The following is a 25,361-nucleotide window of genomic DNA, read 5'->3' as shown; positions in this document are numbered from 1 at the left end:
TGTAAAGCAATTACCCTGAAATTAAGCAAACCTTACATACATATTTACAAATAGCCACAAGCAGCAGCTACCTCAACAATACAAAGCAAGCACACCGCGCTGTGCTCGTGCTCAGAGTGCAAAATCACCAGGAAAGTACAATTTCCTAGAAACCCCTTACCTGTCCTCTGGATAAACAGTCACTTAGAGAGCTACACACAAAGTCACTTGTGTCAGGGAGCGGGTGGTTATTAATCAGAACTGCACACACAGTGTGCTCCCTGGAATCAGGCTTTGCCGTACTGCAGACTGAAGTTGGTACACCTTTCATGGACTATCTGGGGCTGCTCCCCCTTCTTCAGCCAGAAATGCTGGCATATCAGCAGGGCAGAAAGATGTACTGGGCCACTACAAGGTGCATATTTTTTTTCCTCTTGCCTTTTTTCTTGCCCTTGCCTCTCAGATTCATTCAGGCCTCTGTTAACTTGCCTTGATTGTATTTTTCCTGAAGTGGTGGAATAAAAATCCCATAGTGAGAACAAATAGCACCGTCCTACTTCCCTTCTTGCCTGGGTCTTCGCTCAGTCCTCAGAGTAACCTGGAGCAAGTGTGCAGAAGGAAAGAGAAGAGCTTTTCCAGATCCAGGTAGCAGCAGGTCCTATAACACCACTCACTCCCACAGTACATTTTGCAGACGATTTCCTAAATATTTTTCTTGCCTTCCTACCTTACCACTGCCTCTAAACAACATCGTTAATTTGTTTTAAGAACCTGTACTTTGCAGACAGCTCATTTAAATATATCATTATTACAGCACTGTGGGTGAAGGGAAGAGTAGTCTGAAGCCCTAGAGACTCACTGTTTGTACGTATGAGAATGATGCAATTTCTGGATCTAAATAGCAATTCAACACGGAATTACAGGATTCAAACAACAGTTTACGTATTAAGAGATCAGGAGCCAAATTCAGCTATGGTGCAACTGTGATGCCCAAATGAAATCCATTATTGTTATCAAAACCTCTATGAGCTCAGTGCATTTGAGTTATCAGCTAGTACTGAACAATCTCTGAAGACCACATTGTATTCAACAGACTCCCACAAAGTTTCATCACGTGAGGGATGTGGAGGCATAGTCCTACACCTACATCCACTACTCCTTTAACTACCGTTCAGAGTAGGCCAATGCATTTGAACACCAGCACAAAAGCCACGAGCACTAGAAAGTGACATGCGTGGAGACACATCTGTGTGTGTGTTATGTTCATATACACACATGTCTGAGCCCTGAAAAGCTTCAGCAGCAGATGTTTACTTTGCTGAATTGGTTTGCAGCCCTTTTTCATAAGCCATGTGTTTATTTCCACTCACGATCCCATCAGCAATAGTAACTAGAGAGCGGGTTGGGGAAAATGGAAATTCAAAGGCAGTGGATCCAGTAGTCAGACACAGATACCCAGTCTGGACACTCCAACTCCACACCTGTGATATCCAAAATCAGCTTTCAGGAAAACAACAAGGTTCAGCCATACACTGTTCAAGCCCTAGTTCCCTGCAGGTCAGATCTCTTGCATCCCACAGTACTTTCATTTCTATTAATGCAAGTTGCCACACTGCATCAGACCCAGGGAATACTAAGCAGACTTCAAGGTAGTGACCCTCATATAGAGTGTTCCTTTGTAGAAGCACAAATAAAGAACCAAAATTTCTGAGTGCTCTCAAGTTTTTACTCCACCTATATTGTAGCAATCTAATTTGTAAGTGACAGAGCTGTGGATAATTTGCAGCAATCATCTCCGAAAGTGCAAACTGTAACCTCTCCACCACATATGGAAACTGAGTACAAAGACCTTTTGAACATCAAAAGCCACAGCTCGCAGTTTTGTTTCAAGGTCTTCCAGTCTGGGCAGGTTTAAATAGAAAGAACCCTCAAGCTGGGTGTCTCAGAAATAAATCAATGCAGTTAATTAACTTATTATTATAATGAGAATTGATTAGCATAACAAAACAAACAGTGGAGCTATCATACACACCACATTTATACTTGCTGTCCACATGTTGTACCTATTCCTCCACTCTTTCTCCTCCAACAACCATCAGAATAATTATTCTCAAAGAGCATTAGCTACAGCTCAAGCTGCAGGCATAATTTACACTTCCTTGGAGACCCAATTATAGGTTATAGGAAACAGTTCTGAAGACAACCTCCCACTCTACAGCTTCATATTTATATAACTAAACCGTCCATTGTTTCACTTGCCTTTTGGATCTAGCAGCTGAACAACAGAGTGAGAAGGGCCGAGTAACTTCAAATCCATTTTAAGATGACTAAATATATATATTATGAACAGTTTCCCTCTTTAGAATTACCTTTCTACTTCCCTTTATAGAAATAAAACATTTGGTGTTAAGTAGATCTAATTAAAGCAAATGGGTATTCTGCTTCAGAATTAATAGATGTGATGCATTGCATCACTCGCCTTACATGATTGCATCAAAACAAGGTTATTTGGCTCCTGGAGATGTAACAGCTGTAACACCAAGGCAGCCAAACTATACCCCACTGTAAGCCTAAATATGGTTTACAGAACTCTGTAGATGTGCCTTTTTTTTTTTTTTTTTAACATACAGACTTAGTACAAGATAAGGCACTGGGTGTTGATACCTGGAGTCTCCTTAAGCTAGTACCCCGTACTTGTTATGCCACATCATCATACTGAAAATGAGCCTAGAGCCAAAGGAGTCCTAGAGGTCAATCTTTTTTCTTGAAATAAACCCCCTTGAAGATATCTCTGGACACATTAAATGCAAGTGTGACCAATGCTTGGCTGAGTTTTGGATGTGCCTCGCTAACAAGCGTTCACAATTAGGGATCCATGGTTATATATAGCACCTACATTACAAGCTAAAGAAAACTGTATATTTTCAGCTGGAAATAATAAAATGCAGCAAGTGGACATCCATCAACAGTTGAAGTTACATTAGTTCTCTTTAATAGTCTGTTTTCTGTTAGTTTTATCCCATCAGTTTGCATTTCTCTAATACATAACCCTGTTGTTACATTTCTTGCCATTTAAGTGGGGATCTCAGACCCTCTCTTGCAAGTGGGAAGATAACATAATGGAAGCATGGACAGTTTTTGACTTATGCACAGAATGTGGATAGAAATTATGCGGTCATTTTCCATTATTTTTGTTATCCAACGTAGAGAAGCACAAAAGGGCAAAGCACATTTTTAAAACAGAATTTCAGAAAAAAAACAGTTCAACACACAAGTTCAATACAAAAAGATGATACAATTAAATCTACCACTTCCCAAAGCAATTTACAAACCTGGGCCACTACTAATCGCATTTTACAAGCATAAAGTGTAACTTACAGGTTAGACAAATTACCCAATTCGGTCACAAAATGTAAATAAGAACAGGGCTTTATATCAGTTAGCAGAAATCCACAAAGTGTTCCAAATCTTTCCTTATCTGCCTTGTTCTCAGGGGTTTAAACTGTGATTGAGCAGTGATTACCTAGGATATTTGTTTTTTAAGGAAAAAAAAAAACCAAACAACTCTCAAGCTGAGACAGTCTTGCAAAAACATGAACTTCTCACAACAATGCACCTCCACTGGTCCTCATTTAGCTACTTTCGAAATGAATATGTTGGTGATATTTAAAGCACTAAAACAATTTAAATCTTTGAACATCTTATGGAGAGGAAGATTTGCAGATAAAGGGTCACTTATTTTGGCACCCACCTCCAACTCAGAAAGAAGGGATAAGCATAGGAACCTGGGTGAATCTGGTTTTGAATGTATTCAGAGCTCAGTGAGAAAGAGCCAGACCCAAGAAGCCAAGGCAGCATGCAAGAATCAATTTTGTATGTTTTTACATTGTACTGTGAGTGGCGATTCACACAGGTAGGAGCCTGGGAAAGTCCTCATCTGAGAAATTTCCATCTCAGAAGATGGGGGAATTTTCTCTCTCTTTTTCTCATCCAGTCCCTCTCTTTAAAATTATTCCTTCCCATGCAGTAAACAGACTGGAAGCACACAACACGCAGATCTGCAGAGGAGAAGAATGTGGATTCTCTGTTACAAGAAGAGAGGGAGTAAAAAAAGGAAAGTGACACTGGCCTGCAGAAAAAGAAAAGACACACTGAGAATTTTAAAGTCCCCTTCATATAAGAAGCATATGTAGGAGCCAAACGCACAAAGATCATTTTCTTTTTCCACTCAAATTGCTTCCAAACTCTCAGTTTTCACAGCTTTGAACAAATTCCGATGTGTATGCAGCTTTTCCATAAGGCTCTCAGTACCTCAGAGCTTTCATTCATGAGTCATCTTAAACACATACAAGTATAAAAGTAAGTTTCCAACATCAACCCCCATCAAATATCAGGACCACTTACCTCCATCTTCTCAGCAAGCTTAATACAACAACAATAAACTAGAAAAGAGCTTTATGTTAGTATAGTACTATTTATAGTAAAGCGTACCAAAACCCACAAATTGAAGTATGCTTTTGTAGCAAATGTCAGATTGGCTTCACTTGGAAATATCTTCATTTTTTCCATTCTTATATTTTGCTTAAAGAATTCATAGTGAGTAAGGAACACATTTTTCTTACAGGCAATATTTCATGTTTACTTAGCTAAAATGGGTTAGGACACGTATTTACAGTTTCTCATTGGCACTTATATATGAACATACCTAAAGATAACACTGAAACTTGAGTTTGTATTCTACTGCCCATAACTCAGCAATCGGTGCAGATAAGAAAAGCAACATTTAGAATCACACCATCAGAAGATTTCACAAATTTATCCTGGCTGACCTATGGTGGTTGCAGTTTCAGTCGTTGACTTAAATAAGAGACACAGATGTTTTGGTTTTGCTGCTCTCCTTGCTCATTTATTAACTGAGTCTCTGCACCTGGTGTCTCACTTCATTTACTGGGTCATCACTGTTCATTATTTCTTTTCTCTAACCTTGCTCTTTCCTATAGAAGTTCCCTATCTACAAAAAAATGAAGAAGTAAACAGAGAGACTTCAAGAACACAGAAATAAACTAGTATTTGTTCCAATTTGCTATAGACAAATATTTCCCAATCCACTCAGGACCTTGAAGAAATATCTAATATTTTAACAACTCATAAGAACCTCTAGCTGCGCTTCATCCAAGATCACCAAGTGGTGTAAGTTCACTTTTCCACTTGGCAAACAGAAACAAAGAGGAGAGAGGAATAGCTTAGATGTCAAATGAGGATACATAAAAAGTAATGGAGTGGTTGTTTACAACAGCATTTTATTAAAAAGTAGGTCCCTCAGATTTTAAGCCCTCTATGATTGGGCATTAAAAATTTTAAGGAGACATTTACTTGAAATTACTGCCTTGTTCTCTCTGTCTTCTTCTCCTACCTTTGTATCTTTTCCTGTCTGTACCCTACTCATGAATTGCCTTTCTCCTTTGCCATTAAGTTATTCCCTCTTCCTTTATCTTTCGTGTTTTGCTAGCCTTTCAACAGTGATCTCCTAACAGTGTTTCCATTTGTTCTCAAACGTGAACTTGTCTAGTTTCTGTTATCTCGTCAATTCAGGTTACCATCACCTCAGGGAAGGTATCTTCTCTTCCTACATGTTTCTAAAATCTGCTATGGAAGAGATAATAAATGATGCCCCTTATTCATCTAAAGTTCAAAGCCTGTGAAAATACAAGTAATCTACATGCCTTTGCTCTTCTTATAAATTAGTAATGAGTCTGGAATGCTTCCCCATGGCAATTAAGACTTGTTCAGTTAAAATTACTGTATTCTGTGATCTAAGTCCTGTCTTATCCCCAAAAAGTTACGTATTTTCTATTAATGTCACTACCAAAAACTGTACAAATAACTTCAGGATTTCAAAAGCCAAAGTCACAAAATGCTTCTCGTCCTCACTAATTTACTCAGCTTGTTAGGGTGAGTTACAGTATAGTCTACAGTCAGAAGGGTTCAGATAGAGAGAAACCACATTTACGATGAGATAAAAGGAAGAGTTTCAGTGCACCACAATACACATATTCTAATAACAGTTATTATGACCTCTGTTAGGAACAAAAACAAAGAACCGGATGTTTTTGTGTTGGTGTTGGGGGTGGGGGGGTGGCGCAGAAAGGGGAGAGAAGGAAGAATAAAATTATCACCGCAACCAGTACCATAAAAGGTCCAACATGTCCAAAAGATTGGATAAAGATGTCGCCTAGAAACTACCTTGTAGCATTTATTCATTTATTAAGCTAAGCAAATCAAATATTCATAATGTCACACTTGGTAATTGAAACTTAGCCCACTCTGGAAAATATTAAATGTTGCCTGACTGTGTCATTTCTTTTCAAAACAGTGCTGTTGGATGAAAAACATAACGAAGAAGGCTTGTTCCCAATCCACCCTCTGCTCTTACAAATCTTAAGTCTCTTAGTTTATTCCTTTAAAGTAGTGCTGTAAAGGAATAGGCTACAAAAAGTACTTCTCAATCCATCTATTTTTGTGATACTGTAATACAAAGAGCACGAGCCAGAGATTCTTAAATATTACCTTCGTATAGAACTTCATACTCAGTGGGAATACAAGTATATCCTTGAATCAAGTCCGGAAGACAGTCCTTACAGAAGGAATGAAGGCAAGGTAGCATTCTGGGGTCTCTCCTCCGCAGGTCCCATTTGCACACCAAACAATTCCTCAACAGATCCAAGGTCTCCATTTCTGTTGGCTGAAGTTTGACATCGAAAACACGAAGAGTCACAAAATGGCTCATGACAACCCCTTCACTTAACAAAACACTTGATCACTCAAGCGCAAACTAGAAGGCAACGGCGGGATGCACGTTCTCAGAAACAACATTTGTTTAGTCCTTGTGAAGAAAGAGGAAGTTCCTTGCAGCTGAAAATCACGTACCTGCTTTACAAAAAAAAATATCTTTGCAGATTGTTGTGCAGGAAAGTGTGGTTTAAGGTTTACAAACCATGATCCCACTATCTCTCTATAGTACTTGCAGCTTCTCTAAAAACTGAAGTAATCTATGCTATTGATCTACTTAAAAAGCTGTTACCAGGCTGAATTGTCACATGCCGTACATTTCCTGCTAGAAGCACTGAAACTGTGCAACAAAAATGACGATATTCTCTGACTGCTCTTACAATTTCACCTCAATATTTTATAGTTTTCAGGTGAAGCAAACAGTAAGCATAACTGATCATACGTCCATCATTTCAGCAATGCATGTTAGAAACCTGCCTTGATAAATGTACAGCATCTTCTGCCAATCTTCTTTATAGAAATTTAATAAAATGCACTTTGCAGTAATCAAATTTCAACTGTCAGGGTGACCACAGATCAAATTATAGACCAAACCTGAGCTTCCCACAAGCAGGACAGTGTTCTTCCTGCCAGCCTAAGCTCCCCAAGGTAAATTGAGAATTTTGCAGTTCATGTTCCGTCCTTGATTCTGGGATTTTGAGAGATACTGGTCAGATACAGCCTGCAAAGGGAAATGTTTGCAAGTTGTATCAGAGGAGAAAAAGCAAATACAGTCTGGTCTCCCCTGGAATCACCCTTCCAGCTGACTGAGCCTCCTGGGGCCGGAGCCCCATGTAGCTGCCTGTTGCCTTGGCATGGTGCCCTTGCTATCAGCCGTACATAACCTGCAGCTACGATCTTCAGATTTCCCCAGAACAGAAGAGCACCAGCTCTAATCTTAGGGCTATGTATTCTCTCAAGGGATTCTGTCTCGGTGCAGATTCCAGTGGAAATGGTTAGTAAGCGGGTCTTTTTTTTTTTTTCTACAATGCAAAAAAAATATTAATCTCTCGGAAATTCACACCAAGAATTTTTTAAGTGTTGCATCCTGAAGTCATTGCTATTTAAAATATTTTAGAAAAAATGGACCATATGTTAAAGTCTGCATCATATTTCATACCCAAGACCCAGTCTAGGAACAAATGAAAATAGGTAGATATCCACCAATTTTACTGAATTCACTTAGACAAATTCAAACCTACCGCTAAAACTTACGATTGTAATTTCAAAACTAGAGGTCCCTTTAGAAATGAGCTGTGGTAATTGTACCTGTTGTTTAACTAATAAACGTTATATCAGTGCTTATTATATGAGCTCACTTTTCACAGTGCATCTGCATCAGAGGCGAAAGTCATTAGAGCAGCACAGCTTCTCGGCTCGCTCCATCTCTATTGTTGCCTGCAACTACTGTTGCTAAGAAGACAAACCAGCACCTACAAAAACATGTAATTTCTGCAGTAGGAAGTTGAGGTCTTAGACTACCACATTGTTCAGACAGAGAAACCACAGCCCAGGACCAAAGCATCCATCCACAGAGAATCAGTGCAAACCAAGCCTAATACTGGGAAATGCTGTATCACCATAAAGGCCAAACCTGTGGCTGAATGAGAAGCGGGTTACCATGCATTTTAATTTATGCTTTTTGCATAACATATGAAACTACGTACAAGTTTTTTGGTAGGAGGGGGAAGGACGAGGGTGACAAAAAGTGTTTAACATTTCCTGCTGAGAGAAGTATGCAAATCAGCAGTCAGGCAGCTACATTAGCAGTGACTTGGCTACCCTGATGGGAAACTCCAAGTCCAGCAGCAGCGATTACAAAGAAAATAAACTTAATTGCGTTTGGAGATGTGTGGTGAGGGCAATGAGGCAGGGCGCAGGACAGAAGTGGATGAAGACGGGGAGAGCTATGGAAGCAGCTGGCCGGCAGAGTCACGCCTGGAACGGGAAGAGAAGCGCTGGGCTTTTGGTGTGTCAGCCCAGAGGAGGCAAAGGAAGGGCATCGTGCTGGGGGGCTGCCTCGGGCCAAAAGAGCAGTCGTGGCCTCAGGACGGCAGCGGCCACCCCAATGCAAATCGAAGGGAAGCATCCAGATACCATGGGACTGGAACGTCCAGTAAAGCATTGATACATTTCATACAAGACGAGTTTGTAATGATGTATTCTCAGAGCTTCAGAATTTCTGTATTCTAGGGATAAACTCCCTATGCAAGTCTTTCAATTTCCTGTGTTCCTTTTTCTCAGATTTAATCAGATTATTTTTTTTGTATCTTCTTCCCTCCATTAAATGTGGATGTTGCTACACAAGGCTCATTACAGCATTTTAAAATGTTATAACATCAACTTTACCAGTTTTGTCTCTAATTGCTTCATTAGCAGCATTGTAAGTTGCCAAGAATTTGGAAAACATCGAATAAAAATAAAAATATCCCCATCTACCAAAGCATAATGTTTATCAGTCAAACAAAACCCAAAACCAAAAACCCCAAACAAATAAAGAGCTTTTTACATTTAAAAAGTTAGTTGGTCTTCATTTAGCTTCCTCATTTCTCCTGTTTTTATATATGTCCCTTTACTTGGACATCGTGGACAGCCGTCCTGGAGGTTTCCTATCCACCCTCACAGGAGCTTCTTGTTAAGCCGGTAAATGCAGTTTGTTTGTGATTACTCAGCCCTCGCAGACGTGGGAAATACGCCCCGCCAGTGTTTTACCCGAGAAGCGGCGGGACGCCCAGCGGGCTGCAGAGCCCGCCCGAGCCCCGCCAGACCCCTTCGGCCTGAGGCGCCCCGGGGCGGCGGCTCTGAGGGGAGGGCGCGCGCCGAACGCCGCCACCGCTCTCGCCTCGGCGGCGGGCGCCCCCGCGCGCCCAACGGCCGCCGCGCGCCCAACGGCCGCGAGTGACAGGCGCGGGGCGGGGCTAAGGCGGGGCCCAGCGGCCGGGCGCCCCAGCGGAAGCGGCCCGCCCGAGGCGCCGCCGTGGCCGTGGCGAGGGGCCGTGGCGGGCAAGCGCCGCTCCCCGCCCCGCTCGGCAGGGCCAACTCGACAAACGGCTCCATCTCAAAACCCGGGTTTGCCTTATTACTCCAGACCCGCCAGACGGTGATTTCGGGAGTCAGGACACGGCACAGGCGCCGCCGAGGAAGGAGAAGTCCTGTCCAGCCCGAGCAGAGGTCTGTTACGGGCGAGGCTCAGCCACGCAAAACCCCAGACCCCAGCAGAACACCCCAGCTGGCCTCCAGCGGGGCAGAGATCAGGGCTGGTGGAGCCTGCACGCTTCTCTCAAAGAACTTTTTGTGCTTAAAAGTAAGAATACAAAATATGGAAGAATTACTTAAAGAGATAATATATTAAGGACATTAAATAGCAAAGAATTGAGAGTGGTGTCTACGATGCATGTCAGTGAGCCTGTGCCAGGTGCCTCTTGTCCTGCATGCCCAGGGTGCTTCAGTGTAAACGGAGCCCTTCGCTGGTCAGCCATCAGGTGGCTGACATCAGGGAGTAGCAGCGTTCCTTGTTCTGCAGTACCGCACAACCGCCTTTGAGGATGGAAACGATTTAGCTCTGGCAGCGGATAAATAGCATTGCATCCTGGGAAACGGTGGTCCCAGCAGTCCATGAGATAAAATACTGAGGTAACAGTATGTGAACTTTACACACTCTTGTTTGAGTTACCATTCTTCACAGCTAGCAGTACCACTGGCTAAGGTGAACTATTTATCAAAGCAATGCATGTCAGCTTTACCCTAAAATTCTGCCCTCTAAATTGAATTATTGCCAAACACTAGGTTAGGAGTTCATTAACCGGGATCATATCACAGATCATACCACATGTACTACAAGGTAATTTGCAACTATTAGCAATAATTCAAGACTTCTAGCAGTGAGCGTAAAAAAAAAAAATAGGTGACAGTGTCTATATGCTTTTGGTCTGACACTTAAATCAAAAGCTCACTAGCTTTAAGAAATTGTTTGATTTTTACCGTTAGATAAAGATTCTGCTTTGGCACGCAGGGTCAAACCTTGCATTGGCAACTGAAGTCCTATTTTGATGTTACAACTAAGCAAGCAGTATGTTAGGTAGTCATTTTAAGCCAAATACATCAGAAATTCGTATAGTGCAGTTCTAGAGCTGTGCCCTTGCTCTGTATCAGCTGTAAGGAAGGTTGAAGCTAGCTGGCACCATTTCTGTCCCAGACGTGGCAACTTCGGGAATTGTGTACCCTACTTGAGGAGGGTACCGATTGCAAACGTTAATGAACAGTTACTGTATTAGTTCAGTCATTAAGCAACAGTTTCAGCACATTACCGCTGTTACCAACCCTTAAAAGCACACCAGCCTGGAACAGCCATCTGTCAGTCCAGTAACACCGACAAGAAGCTGTAAAAGCTTTGAGCCTAGCGCAATCTGTCCAGCTAGTCTGCCGCAGTTACCAAAAGGACACCGTGCTGCTGCTACCATTGCTATGAATTAGTGAAACTGAGAATCAGTACATGCAGAAGCAATTTCGTCCTGTGGTGGAAGAAGTCAGCCTGATCTCAAAGAAATCCGATGTGTTCACAAGCTGTGGTCTAGCAGAGATTGCAAAAGCGTAGCGCTATACCATCAATGAAGAGGCGACTTACACTATAGATGACTATGGGCCTCACGTTCCGATGACTACAGGATGCAAACACCTCAGCTGGTACTCAGAGTACTACACCAGCAGTTTCTAAAAAGCACATGGATTAAAATGGCCTGCGTTTCGCATGTTGACTGTGATCAGAAGCTAGGCAGCTGTCATCCGTTTAGCAGCAGTTGAAGCACTGGGGGGACAAATGCAAGTCACGATTGAGAAAGACCTTTCATTAACAACGCCACGAAAAAGCAAAGAATTTAACCACATTGTTGAACTGAATTCAAAATACATCTTGTTTCTATGCACAACGCTGATAAAGAAACACCCATCACTTTCTGTCGGAGGCACAGTGGCCGTCAGCGGCAGAGGCACACCACACAGCGCGGTTCTGCTCAAACGCTGGCCTTGCTTGTGAGAAAGCTGCGGACGAGGCAGACCTTCACAGCGCCTGCAGAAACCTGCCTGAAGTGCTGCTCATGATGTAAGCCTGGCAATAACGAGGCAGAAACCTTGAATTGTTTCTTCCCACCTACTTCAGCCCTTCCCTACTGTCCCACACTACTCCTAGGGATTTCCCCTTCGTTCCCTCCAATAGCCCACCTCAGTGGAAATGGGACTACAATTGTTTTGCTCTCCCAAAAGAAGCCTATTGATCACAAAGCTTATCGATAGCCATTTCCCATACTAAGTCTCTTTTGCACAGCAGTTTCTGGTATACTACTACCCACTTTGCATTGTTCCGTTGCATTTCTTTGTGCACACTCTTGCTGTTTCATTCCCAAAGGCCAAGGCAGTATCCCTGCATATTTCACCTAGATGTCATTTCAGTGTACAAAAATCCCCATCAACAGAACGTGAAGTCACCTTTTCACAGACAGCTGTAAAGAGGATCACCAGTTGAAAGAGCTGCACAAGTACGGGACGAACTGGTTTGCTACCCCATAAATACAAAACGATGAGGTGTTTGTATGTGCCAAATGCTGGACACTGTAGCCCGGCAATTTCAAAAGATAGTGAGAAGCTTCAAACCACTAATCCAAAACTGCCAGAAATAACTAAGCAGACAAGACTTAAGTGTGAACAGTGTCTGGACAAGTCAGGAAAAAAAAAATCAGAAGCTTCTGTAAATCAGTACACTTTACACACTGTCTTTATTCAAAAAATTTGAATAAAACAAAGGCTTTTATGCCACAAGCACACAGGCACCACCAACTTCTTTGATCTTCTCCTCTGCTCTTCTACTGAAGAACTTTGCTTTCACAATTACAGGCTGCTTGGGCAGCTTCCCCTTGCCCAGGACTTTGTAGTAGCCCTAGAAAGATTAAAAAACATGTTAAGTGTTTGTTATCAGCTTGCAGGCTCCCACATTCAGACCTGCCTTTTAGCACGCACCAGTTAAAACCAAAACCATGATCACCACGACCTCAGTGTCTGTCTCCAATATAAAATTGGTACGAATGAAAGAAAAATACCCTGCACGACCTCGTGGAGTTGCATTTGTTCAGAGAAAAAGTGGAAACTGTAGATTGCAATTTTCCTGTAATTTAGAAGCTCAATTTTTTTTCCCCGTACTCCATATACAGAAAACACTGTGAAATCTGACAAAGAAGTCGCCAACCTTTCCCCACTCTTCCGAAGGGGAGAGCAGTTGGTTGCACTTCCGAGACTACCTACTACCCAATGACTTCTGGCCAGTGCTCTTTACCTGTGGGACATCCTGGTACTTCTGAAGAGAGCAGAGGACTCTTCTGCACGTCTTAAACGTACAGTGGAAGCTTTTGCAAGCTTTTGCAGCAATAGCTGTTCTCTACCACTGGAATCCTCTCATCTCGTGCCTGTCCTTTACACTGAAAGGACAATCATGGCACAAGGTCCATTAATACTACAGCCCTTGAAGTCATCGCTTGTTAGAAGCGGCAGCATAACTGGCCAACGCAGGTTATCTTAATGTGGGACACAGAACGCACCCGCTTGGCAGACTAGTTAGTGTCACTGATTCAGTGGCTGGCTAAGACAGGAGACATCGCAGCCAGTGAACAGGGATCAGACGTTTATGTCAGAGAACTACAGCACACCAAGACAATCAAACGTGTTAAGATGTGACTCTAGTCTCTATATTAGAAGTGACTTTATATAAATGAGACTAGTTCTGCCATCTCTTTATACACGCCTTCAGTAACATTTTAAAAAAGTAATCTTTCACCACCTTCCAAAATAAGGGAAGTCCCTGTCCACAATCCCACTCAAGTATGAGAAAAAGTTCTTACAGGGAAAAAATGTAACAGCGTAAGTACCTGTGTAACTACTTATATGCCAAGATACTTGTCCTGAGAAGTTCACAAATATTCAAGGACTGTAGCTTATTCGCAGTTCACCGTTTTCCTACTTGGATATGCAAAGCTAAGTTACACATGAAGTGACCAGGAATTGCAGGTTTAAACACAAGCAGAAACTTACTGAGCGCACAACATCAATGACTGGGGCCAGTCCAGCCTCATTTTTTGCGTAATTGAGCCTTGTCTGCTCACTCACAAGCGTCCATAGTTTATCCAAATTGACAGTGGGACAGAACTTTTGGTTTCGCTTCAAGTGATAGTGTCTCATGCCTACTTTTCCGAAGTAACCAGGGTGACTGTGAAAGAAACACATTCCTCATTAGGTCACATTTTCAATTCACCCTGAACAGGTAGGACTACAAATTAACCCTGAAACAAGCATCTTACTTGATCAAGGTAATCAAAATGTCACATTATGCTTTTATTCATATTAATACATGTAGTATTTAAGTGCAATAATCATTAGTATCCAAACCAAGGGAAAATTATTTTCTCTTGAACTCACAACGCAATCCCCCTCATCGGCCAGCCTGGTCCAGCCCTGTATTTCCAGGGCAACCCCAACTCCGTGAAGCCAGGGAGGGCTGCATTGCCTGAGGAGTTTCAGCGCTCCTGTCACTAACCTGGTGACTGACTGAGTCAAGAACGGTCACAGCCAGTGAATATAGATTAGTGGTTGCTGTCCGAGTACTCTAGCACACCAGGACAACAGGCAGTGTCCAGATGTGACTCTAGTCTCGGCAATAAGTAAAGACAACATCCCTCGCCTTTACAGCATGCAGCTAAATAGGATGCAGTTTGGATTTAACATAACATTTTCAACTTACATAACATTTTATGTGCTCATCGCTAAGCAGGGACCACGTTGTAACAGGCAACTTTGGTCAAGTTTACCAAATGCTGCACTGAACTCTTAAAACCGCCTGGTATAAGTGAAAAGGCCTTTGATTTTAGGGTAAATGGAGACGTGAGTTGACTGTAGGTATAATGCCACACTTCACGTTAGAGGAAAAAACACACAGGATTGCAGGGAGTTTTGTTCATTCACACATAAAAGTTAGTTGTTTCTACTTCAGGAACATACATTTTGCTAGGACATATTTTAAAAGTTGGCTTACTATTTGTCAAAGTTAATCCTGTGATGGTGCATACCACCAGCATTACCACGCCCTCCAGGATGTTTCCGGTGTTTGCCTAGAAAGAAAAAATTAAGTTTGTTACACTAAGAACATTACACATAACACTTGAGCTTAGAGGTACGTGCAATGTCAATTTAAGCTAATTATTCTGATTCTATCCCCTCTTCTGAATTAATCTCAACTCAGCAAGATAAGCCAGCTAAAAACTAACCCTACAGGAGAAAAAAAAATAACCATATCATGATCCTAAAGGTCTTTTCCAACTTAAACGATTCTACGATTGTGTGCCCCCGGTTAGCTTACAGGAGCACAAGACGACACCAGTGCTAGCACAAGCGGGGTGACAAGAAAAGGCAGGAATGGCCAGGGAGTTAGAAGGGACACAGCACGGCCCGGTAAGCTGAAGATGCCACACAACCAGCACCCACCGCCTGACCGCTGCTGAAGTTCAGTTCCGCGCCCAGTGAAGCCCGAAAGAAGGCGCGAGGCTGCGGATCAGCCCCTGACCGAGGCTCCCGCCCCCACAGCGCCGGCTGCAGCCCTCGGCACCGCTCACCGCTGCGCCCACCCCCGCACCCCCCCGCCAGCCGCGAGGACGAGCGGCCTCCCCCCGTGCCGGGGAGGCCCCGCCGGGCGCGCACTCGCTGAAGGGCCTCGGCCCCCCAGCGGCCGCCTCCCCACTCACCGACGCGGCCGTGGCCGTGGCTAACGTGTCCTCTCAGCTTCCGCGTCTTCCTGAGCCGGGAAGGCTGCGGGAAAGCGGGAGAGCAGCCGTGAGCAGAAGAGCCAGCCAGAGGCCGGACCGCCACCCGCCCTCCCCCGCGGCCGGCGCTGCTCCGAGGCCGCAGTCCCCTCGGCGGGCCCGGGCCGCCATAGCGCCCGGCTGCGCGGCCGCCGAGGGAAGGCAGGCCCGAGCGGCCTCACTGCGCCGCTCTCCCCCGCCGCGCCCCGGGCTCGGAGAAGCGCCTCCCCCCCCACCCCCCGCCATCCCCCAGCCACCTCCCGCCGCGGGAGCGAGGGGGGCGGCCGCGGAGCCCCCTGCCCGGGCGGGCCCGGCGCGGCGCGGCGCCGGCACCCACCATCTCCGCGGCGTGCGCCAGGGAAGAGAAAGAGCGCGGCGCTCGCGAGAGCGGGGCAAGGCACGGCGGGGGCGGGGCCGGGCGGCGCCCCGCTCTCGCGAGGCTTCGCTGAGGCGCCAGCGGCGGGGCTGAGCCTCGCGAGATGCGCGGCGCGGCGGCGTTACCGGCCGCTGCTGAGGTACCGGTCGCTGCCGGCCGGGCACAGCCGCCCTGGCGGGGCAGGCGCCGGCAGCCCAGCCCAGCCCGGCCCGACTCGGGCTTCGGCCGCGCTTCGGACGGCTTCCGCAGCGCGGGGTGCCGGGAACGGCGGCGCTGCGCCGCGCCCCGCGGGCGCTCACGGCTCGCCGGGCACCCGGGGGGCACCGCGGCCCCGGGGCTGCTGCCGCGTTCCGTGCTGCGCCTTTTTCCTGACGGACGCAACTTGCTGTCGCTTCCCGCTAGGATCTGTAGCAAAAGCAGGATTCCGAGCAGAATTTAGGAAAATTTGCAAGCTTGGCCGCTTTATTAAACATCGGCAACAATGGGAAAATAAATACTATGTACTTAAACACGGCCATCTGCCACCTGGAGTGACGAGTCCTGGAGAGTGGTATTGTTTCTCAAGGTCGTTTTTTATGTGTTTTATACCATCAGACCTTAAACAAACCTTTTTGGTTTTGAACCTTACCAGTTTCAAACACGGGTCTCAGTATTGGGTTTGTTTTTCTTCAGGATTTCCTCCTCAGGTAAACAGTGCACGAGACATGTTCCACGCTCAGGAACACCATTCGTTTTAACAACTAATACAGAAGGCAAAATAATGCACTTCTTATTTTTCGTTCACCTGATCCTTTCCACCACAGACCTCCGGATAACACGAGGATTGTTTTGCATAGCCATAGTTTGAGTATCAAGAAGGCGCCCACAAATTTTTTGAAACGTGACCTCACCTTGTCTGGTACACTCCTCTGGTTCGCGTTACAAGAACTGGAATGACATGTTGATGGGTAACGTAATGTTTAAAAGCTTTCTACTTAGATTTTTTAAAGTGCAGACGGAGGAAAACAGCTTTGGTGTGGGAGATGGGTTTTACAGCGCCGCATCCTTGTACATCAGCGTTCTGTGGCTTTTTCTCGCCTTTGTAGCAACTCTTCTCTGCAGCACTTCCTTCAGCCGATGAGGTTTTATCCATCATTTTCTTAGGAAATGTATTTCCCCATGTATTTACTAGCAGCTGTTGTTTATAAAATACTCAGAACCCACCTGTACAGGTGAAGTTACTCCTTCCACTTTGAAGAACTACACCTAGAAGTCATTCTGGAACTTACAGCATATTACAGAGTAAAACTAATGGAAGTCAACATTTGCGATTACATTTCCATTGAACAAAAAGCACTTGATATTTTACAGACATTTCACGTACGCTTAAGAAGCTTTTGTATATACACGAATGTGAGGGAGGTAAGGAAAAAAGGAAACGACTTCACCTTTTTAGTGAATAATCCCTCGATTTTGTTCTATGAGGCTGATAGCAAACCAGAACCACTGTCAGGTTAGGAATTGCGCAAGCCTCAAAGCCAGTCTCACTAAAGAAATCACACTGCAAATGAAGAAATATACAGTGTTCATTTGGTTTAAGGTAAGAAGCTTTAGCTAATTTTCATTAGTTGTCAGACTTGCAAATATATTCAAGTATTTTATATTTTCTTCTTCAGACTAAGGGAAAACTTGGAGAATCTCAACAGGAATTATGTTACCAGGTGAAAGATGAACATGGTACTTGGGCAGCGCTCCCAGCTGTGCAGGCGGCCATGGCAAGCCAACCATTCCCGTCCTGCTGAAGAGCCTTCACTAAACTGGAAACACCACCTGAACAGACTGCAATTAATGCAAAAGAAAAGCAGACTCATGAAATGTAGGTGATCGGCTCATCAGAAGTTTAGGCGAAGGCTGCCTGCTACACGCTGCTTGGATTCTACTCTGATCATCTAACCAAGGCAGCACAAAACCAACCTGAAAATACCGCAGTTCAGGAGCAGTATCTATGATGTAGTGGCAAAAAGTAATTTGCTGCTAACCCATGCAAAGGAAAAAAAAAAAGTTTTACAAGATGCTTCCGTTAGGATAAAATGAACAGAACAGGGATATAAAGTGCCTTGTCTCAGCCCTAGTGAAAAACACTGACGAAAAATCCAACTACATATCATGAAATAGCAAACCTACTAAAGACAGGTTCGTAATAACCATTTTATATTTTAATTACAAATTCATTAAAAATCACAGGAAAGTTACTGGTTTTGTACCTACTCAACACCAGAAACTGCAGAGGTTTGCAATGAATATAAACAAACAGGTATATTTACAGAGTTTATTAGAAACCATACATACATACATTAGGAAAGGATGTACTGTACCTACTCGTTGCAGCTCGCATGTCAAAGAACTGAGATCTCCTCAGGTTTAGCAGTCTTAGTGCAGAATGGATTACACGTAGTTTACTGACCAGAGTTCAAACCAAGTGGAAGTTTTGTATTGTGAACCAAGTACCTTATTATCAAGTTACTTTGTTATTTCTTTCTTTTAAAATTAATTAGCAGGAAAAAAAAAAAAATACCAACTCCGCCACATAAAAGCAGCCCCCGTGCGTACAACCTCTCCCACGTACCCGAGTTCATTCACCCCGCAGTATTCAGGCATCAGTGTAGCGCTCACAAACATCCCGTGAAGTCAGTGGTTCTGCTGAGACAGTCAACTGCACATAATCAGCTATTCATTTTTGCACCAAGCATAACTCAATTCATACTAAAGAAAAAAAAAAAAAAAGCACCTGTTATTCTCAGGAATATACAAATATTTACCACAGTTGTCCTTGCTCATTACAAAATCCATTACAAAAGCTTACAGCACATTATGTACAAATTCTATCCAAATACATAAAGGAGCCATCATCTGGCACACTGTCTAACAGCATCGGTCGTCACTTGAGGCTGCCGTCAGCTCGCTCCGCTCTCCTCCCGCATCAAACTCTGCAACGCTGCAGGTGTCTCACGCGCAGCATCGTAAATAGTCTTTGGGTTGGTACGTCAGCAGAAAGAAGTTAATTCTTCTTGTGAAGGAACTTCATTTTGTTTCCTAAAGAAAGCACACCATCAGTCTCTAGCATATACTGAAAAGCCAAGGGCAAGCAAAAGTTACGTAGCAAATAGGTCTAATTTGTAATGTAATTGCTGTAGAGTAACTCTTCTACTGAATATCAGCAGGGACAGCCAGCTAAGGAATCCCGGGTGGTCAGCCGCCTGCCTTTTCTCCTCCTCCATCGTGGTTTGGTTCCCCCGCCCCCAAGTGAAAATGAAAGTGTTAACAGGGGTCATAATTAAATCTGGTTTTGTCAGCTTCAAGTATGCTTTCATTGTTTTCCTTTTCCTATTTCCTATCACATCAAAACTGGTTGACTATCTGATTTCACCTCAGGTAAGGATTTTTTAAATTAAAAAAAAAAAAAAAAAAGACATGAAAATTCATTTCAGAAATACTTCTACAGATTTTCCTCACCAAGGCCTCGCAGAAACTTGTTTACTCCACTTTGTTCCGTGTCTGGAAGCTCTTCCAAGTACTGTTCAACCCTCTGCTCGAAGAGACCTGTGGCAGAGGGGGAGCACGGCGCTGGGGCGAGCTGGGTCCGGCCGAAGCCGCTCCCCCGGCCCCCGCGCACTCCCAACGCCGCATCGTCGCAGCCCGGTGCCCCCGCAGCGCTGCCCTGCCGCGGGGGCTGCTCCGCTCCCGCCGGCACCGGGGCGGGCGTCGCGACCCCAGGCCGCCCGTGGAGGGCAACGGAGCCGGCGGCGAGAAGCGAGGGCGGCCCCGCAGCACCCCCGCGGGCAGGGCGGCCCTCGCCGGGAGAGCTGCCCGCCCCGCCCCGGGACAGCCCGGCACCGCGCCGCCACCGCCTGCCGGCACCGAGCGTGGTCGCGCCGCGCCCCGGGCAGCCGGGCTGGGCACGCTGCGCCTCCCGCTCACCGCCCCCGCCCCGCTCACCGCCACGCACGCCGGGGCCGGGGCCGGGGCCGGGGCCGGGGCCGGGGCCGGGGCCGGGGCCGGGGCCGGGGCCGGGGCCGGGGCCGGAGCCGGGGCCGCTCCCGCCGGGGCCCGCGCAGCTCCCGCAGGCGGCGCTGCGGCGCAGGCGCAGCCGCTCGGCCCGGCCCGGCCCGGCCCGGCGGCAGGGCGGGCTGCGAGGAACCCGCGCTGGAGTTAGCCTCCGGCAACCCGCGCTGAAATAATTAACCTGCGGCAACCCGCGCTGGAGTTAACCTTTTGTTCGGCTGGGCTTTGTCTTAGGAACGCTGTCACCTCTTCCCGCCGCCAGGCCGCCTCTGGGGCGGTTTCCCATCAGGGATGGGGCAGCGCCTTCGCAGGGTCCTTCCCAGTTTCACCTTTGAGCGATTTAAGGCGCTCAGGTGTGAATATCCTTCTGGTTAAAGCCTGTGTATTATCACCACCGTGGCTACGATCTGGGCCCACAAGAAGCGGACAACATGTTTCGGGAGATTCGTCAGCCACGCCGGGTTCGCTCATCTCTGACAGCAGGCAGAGACGCCAGGCGCGGCGGGACCTGCGCGAAACGCGTGTCTCCCGCGTTGCAGGAAAGAAAACCAGCCTCACCTTTTGCCCTGCATTTTCTCAGCTCTCTGTCCTGGATGAAGCCAGCAAACATTTGGGATTCCATGAAAACTTCCAAGAAGCGGCGGATACTCTTGGAGGCCACAGATTTACGGAAAGCCTCCCTTTGGAAGGCACGCTCTCCTTTTTCATTCTGGGTTAGGAACAGGGAATAATGGCCAACTGTCTCCACAAAGAATCGGATAAAAACCTCAGACACTAATCCATTCAGGGTGTTACATTCTGCAAAATAAGGCGGCAATAAGACACCAAAATCAGCTGCTACCAGAGCTGTCAGCATTGTCATCCACAGGGGGCCAGGCACTGTCATCTAGCGGTTTACTGATGCCGTGCTACTAACTGAGAGGAGTGGTACCGGCTCCTTGCTCCCTGGATATACGTCAGATAGGGAAAAGGGTAACAGCTTTAGAATCAAGAGTGCCAGTCTGCATAATTGGTGTTTCATAACCAAGAGTCAATGAGAAATACAAAACCTCAGGAAACAGCTCAGAAAATTAAAAATTTTGTGTGTGCTTCATCAAAATTGTACCTCATGTTTTAACTCGAGTAAGCTTTCTTAAGAAGCTTCTGAATGACTCAGAATTAAAATGTTTGCTCTGGGGATAATAAGCCTTTACCAAGAACTGATCAAAAAGGGTATGTTGTAGAATTTGGGTTTTCATCATTTCTGAGATGTTAAAATGGTTTTACATATGTAACACAGATGAATAGAAATAAATTTAAAAAACTGAATAGGGGCCTGTTTCATACCTTTTAACCACAGGCATTTAAATTCACCCTGGGCTGGTTTTATAATTGCTGGAGAGAAATATGAACCTTCAGAGGCAACTCAGCCCCTCTCACACTGAAACTATTTTCTGGAGGTACCTCCTTTTCTCTCCCCTGAATGTAGTGAGCGCCACGAGCAACTCCAAACTCAGACACACCCCTGAGCGTGTATAGTTATCTGGATTGAATTAGGGCCAAGTTAACTGCAAACCTCTGCTAGAGTAAAGGTTTAGAGGTACTCATGGGAGTGCATGTCATTTACAAAGAAATTAAATAGATTGCTGACACTGTACTACCGTGGGTTGATGCTATCAGTCCCATTCCCCGTGTATTCAGAGGCTGTCTTTGATGTCACAAAAGGTATTTGAGTGCTAAAGTCCCATCTTTCTTTCTCCTGGATGGAAAGTCACAGTACTACCTACGTGCTTGTTTATACAAGTCCCTGTTTCCAAATGAACTTACCATCATCTGAATCACTATCTGAATCCTGATTTATCAGTTCGTTCTTTCTCTCCAGAGCCTGCTCCAGAGCAGCTTGCAATTTTCTAGGTAATAGTGTGTCTTCATCATCCATCTGACAGAGGAAAAAAAAAGATCATTAGATCACATTAATCTATGCCGCAACTACAGCAAATACTTTTGCAAGGTTTAAAATTCAGAAGAAAAGCATTTTGTATCTGCTACTGTCACGCCTACATAAACAAAATGATGAAAAACTATGTGCAACTATCATATTTTAAACAAAATTTCTTGTCACTCTTAATGAGATTAAAGTCAAGACCGATAATCCAAAAAGCAAGGTAAACATATAGAAGCTTGGAATCAGCTCTTAACATGACAAAGAGTCCAAATAGTTGTTTTTAACTAAATACACATTATGCAAAGCGTAGCTACGTGTACACACAGCTGCTCTAGTTGGTTTTAGGCAGCTTCTTTGGTTCTTGACAGTTGTTTTTACTTATATTCTAGTATATCTTGTTTTCTGGGTTTTCCCCCTGTTGTTCGCTTCATCTTATTTAATGCTTGTTCAGCAAAAGCGAGTAGACACAAGAATCTTAGCTCTGCAACTACTATTCACCAGCCGTATCTTCCAGGGAATCGTGCAAGAAAGTTTACTCATCTAACCTGCAGATTGTTATTTTTGAAATTATTTAGTGCCACATTACTATCGGGAGATGGTGACCCTTCAGTCTCCCTGTTTACAAGGCTCCTGCTTCTCCTACCACATTAAACTGTTTTTCACATTTCCTCTCTCACTCAGAAACTTTTGTTTGCAATTTTTGTCCTTTTCACCTCCAACAGTGCGAGTTTTCTTGCTAACATGATGTCTTTATCTTTGGATGTTTTCTTTGCACTGTGAATACAGTTCTTGATTTCTTTTGACAGTCACAGCCTCAATCCCTTTTGCATACCTGCAGAGTAGTACTCACTTGCAGGTGAAACAGAAAATAAGCACTTTTTTTTTTCTAATCTCTGTCCCACTGCACAATTCCTGCCAAATATCTCTAATCAAAGAAACCTAATCACCCTATAGGAGTAAACAGCTTGCTAGACTGCATGGAACATTTCGAGCTGTACTTTACCTGTCTGATGAATCGATCAGATCCCAGGTTAACCATCAAAGCCTAAAGAAAAGAAAACACTGTAGTGAAATATATCTGAAGAGACGGAAAACATTCATTTGTGTCTGCCTTTTAATAGCGAAAGATCATCTGAATGGTCCCAAGCCTCAACATGAATCAAATTCCTGCTCTGAAACAATAGGTTGTGTGCTTTATGAAACAAGAAGATGAAGTTTTTCTTTACAGGTTAAAGTCTAGTTTAACATAGTTAGATACAACAGATCTCGTACTAGGTTAATATATAAAAAAAGCTAAAAGGGTTAGGCAGGTCTTTTTCCTTAAACCTAAGCAAGTTATTGCTAATCATTTTTGTTAACGTGCAGATGAAAAGTATTTCAGAGGGGTTTAAAGAAAACAGTGTCATTTGAGGCAGCAGGGCTTCTGAAGGGCAAGAGTGTGAAATATTAATGATAATGAAGCAGCAAAGCTGAGAGGTGGAGCTGGGAAGATGTGGGAAAGCAATGTTGGGAAAATGGGAGGAAAACAGAGCAGAGATTTACATGGGCAAGAGGCACAGAAAGTCTTGAAAGTGAGCACAAGAAAAGAAAATTTTATAGAAAACTGACAGGAAACTAATAGGAGTAAGAGAGAAGAGCGTACCCTTGAGTATTTTTGTGGTATTTTGCTGAAAGAGCTGATGAAGTGCAACTCTCATTTGATTTCCAATAGAGTATTAACAAAGTCTTAGAAGTAAAAAAAAAAAAAGCCTTAACGGTTTTGTTTTCTGGGCTGGCTATGGCTTCATGCACAACTTCCATTAGCATGAATAGATATCATAGCAGATAGCACTTCATGTCTTCCTCTTCTTGTTCCAAGTACAACAAAATCAGAACAAATAAGCATATTTACACTGTACTTACTTGTTGACCAGGTTAACATTCACTTCTCTGTGTCAAGGTGCCAGGTATGGGAAGAGGGGCGGAATAAAGAGAAGACTAAACCTACTACTGCAGTTTTACCAAGAGGCAGTAGACCATGAGAATTAGGCAGAGAAGAAACAAAGAGGCAGATTAAAAATTAAACGTGAGGATTTATGTGCAAATGGCAGGGTGAGACCAGCTTTGCTCCAGGCAAACAATTCTGGTGCCAGCTCCTACCTCCTCTACGGGCAGCTCCTTCAGTTTGGGCAGAGAGCTGGAGAGCAGTCCCACCAGGAAGGGGGTAGGGCAGCACACGATGTCGATCATGGATGAGGGCAGAACAGGAATGAAGGTGTGCTGCCAGGAGAAGGGGTACAGCAGGGCCACCACGGCGTGCGAGCAGCTCGAAAGGGTGCTGGAGAGAGAGGAAGAACCATGTTAGCAGAGCTTGTTCTTCATCCACAATACCTACCACCTGCTGATAAACTCATCGTGTTAAAATGCAAGTGCCCAAGGGGCTGCCTTTTAACATATCACTTCTGACTCCAGACTGCCTTTGTCCCGTTGCAGTCCATTCACTTCTGTACTGTGGTGTGGTAGCTCCTCTCGTGCCCACCTCTATGTGACTTGAAACTAAAGATAAAAAACTAGAATCAATTTGTTTTCTTATAGCAGTCAGAAGACGCTTTGATCTAGAAGATGAGGTTTAATGTTCCCAACAGCACTCAATAGCAGCCGCTTTGAATGATGCTTAAAATCCAAAAGCAACTTCAGTTCCTAGCTGTTACAACCAGGTCAGTAGTAACAACACATAATACTGATGTTCTTATGTTGAGTGCTAAGGCACAAACAAGGGAAAATGAAAAATAAATATAAAATAAAATTGGAAAAAAAAATTTCTAAAGAAAAACCCTACTAAATCAGATGTAAAAAAACCCCAAAACCCAATACTTGCTCCAAAGGAAATCTAGCAAAAGCAACACATTTTTCAAAGTTTGTATATTTTTGTGACAGCAGCATATTTTTATTGCAATACATTTTGCTGGGCTTATTGACCAACTGTAACAATAAAGGCATTAACCTTGCTCAGTAGAGTACTGTAAAATACACATTGGTACCCCCTAAATACTAAGGCTTAATATAATTTGTGGAAAATGTCTTGCATACATTGTCCTTCCATCTGCTGAAGCTGATTCCCTTTTACAGTCACATGGGTTCCAAATGTTAAAAATAAAGGAACATCATTACCAAGCTAGTTTTAGCATCGGGGGAATAAAGACAGGCTCTCTGTTTCAGAGCTTTGATTTTGGAGTGGGTTACAACATCTGTTTCTCGCAGACTGAGGATGACGGAAATTTGGATTTTCACCCAGCCTAGCATGACTGAGCTAATTTTCTCACAGTGCAAACTTCTGCTGGGCTTAATGTAGCCAGAAAGAACTATAAATAACTAATAACTTCAGAGCTGTTACTGCTTG

At 44.4% G+C, this 25,361-nt stretch overlaps 3 protein-coding genes and 2 non-coding genes across 14 annotated transcripts in view; all 5 read right to left on the bottom strand.

The window, feature by feature from the left end:
* The window catches only part of TRIM66 (tripartite motif containing 66), a 58,765-nt gene extending 47,309 nt beyond the window's left edge, over positions 1–11,456 (bottom strand). For 2 of the 4 annotated variants that reach the window (XM_009461465.2, XM_087745568.1), the window contains exon 1: positions 6,547–6,879. In XM_009461465.2, coding sequence (XP_009459740.2) covers positions 6,547–6,766 — 220 coding nt within the window. In that variant the 5' untranslated portion in view covers positions 6,767–6,879. Of the gene's footprint in view, positions 1–4,684; positions 4,791–6,546; positions 6,880–11,431 lie in introns of those variants that run through there. The other 2 variants (XM_087745566.1, XM_087745567.1) reach the window with 2 other exon arrangements.
* A 1,100-nt stretch (positions 11,457–12,556) lies between these two features.
* Positions 12,557–16,446, bottom strand: RPL27A (ribosomal protein L27a; the record flags this gene model as incomplete). Its single annotated transcript, XM_087746663.1, has 5 exons — positions 12,557–12,736; positions 13,882–14,056; positions 14,879–14,954; positions 15,585–15,648; positions 15,979–16,446. Coding segments are annotated over 5 exons (912 nt in total), but the record flags the coding sequence as incomplete, so codon positions are not given.
* Positions 13,409–13,540, bottom strand: LOC148057074 (small nucleolar RNA SNORA3/SNORA45 family). Its single transcript, XR_015702092.1, has one exon. It is a non-coding gene; the product is annotated as a small nucleolar RNA SNORA3/SNORA45 family (small nucleolar RNA).
* LOC148057073 (small nucleolar RNA SNORA3/SNORA45 family) lies at positions 14,371–14,502 on the bottom strand. The gene has a single exon (XR_015702091.1). It is a non-coding gene; the product is annotated as a small nucleolar RNA SNORA3/SNORA45 family (small nucleolar RNA).
* Positions 16,447–18,311: 1,865 nt separating the features above from the next.
* The window catches only part of DENND2B (DENN domain containing 2B), a 184,190-nt gene continuing 177,140 nt past the window's right edge, over positions 18,312–25,361 (bottom strand). For 6 of the 7 annotated variants that reach the window (XM_087745570.1, XM_087745575.1, XM_087745571.1 and 3 more), the window contains 6 exons: positions 24,122–24,299; positions 22,986–23,027; positions 21,865–21,976; positions 20,617–20,856; positions 19,510–19,596; positions 18,312–19,089 (listed from right to left, as the gene is read on the bottom strand). In XM_087745570.1, coding sequence (XP_087601696.1) covers positions 19,055–19,089; positions 19,510–19,596; positions 20,617–20,856; positions 21,865–21,976; positions 22,986–23,027; positions 24,122–24,299 — 694 coding nt within the window. In that variant the 3' untranslated portion in view covers positions 18,312–19,054. The remainder of the gene's footprint in view (positions 19,090–19,509; positions 19,597–20,616; positions 20,857–21,864; positions 21,977–22,985; positions 23,028–24,121; positions 24,300–25,361) is intronic. The other variant, XR_015701831.1, reaches the window with a different exon arrangement.

The sequence above is a fragment of the Nipponia nippon genome, unplaced genomic scaffold (assembly GCF_047370975.1).
Source record: "Nipponia nippon isolate SJK-2023a ecotype South Korea unplaced genomic scaffold, ASM4737097v1 scaffold_10, whole genome shotgun sequence".
Classification (NCBI taxonomy): Eukaryota; Metazoa; Chordata; class Aves; order Pelecaniformes; family Threskiornithidae; genus Nipponia; species Nipponia nippon.
This window is presented reverse-complemented; position numbering and strand designations above follow the sequence as displayed.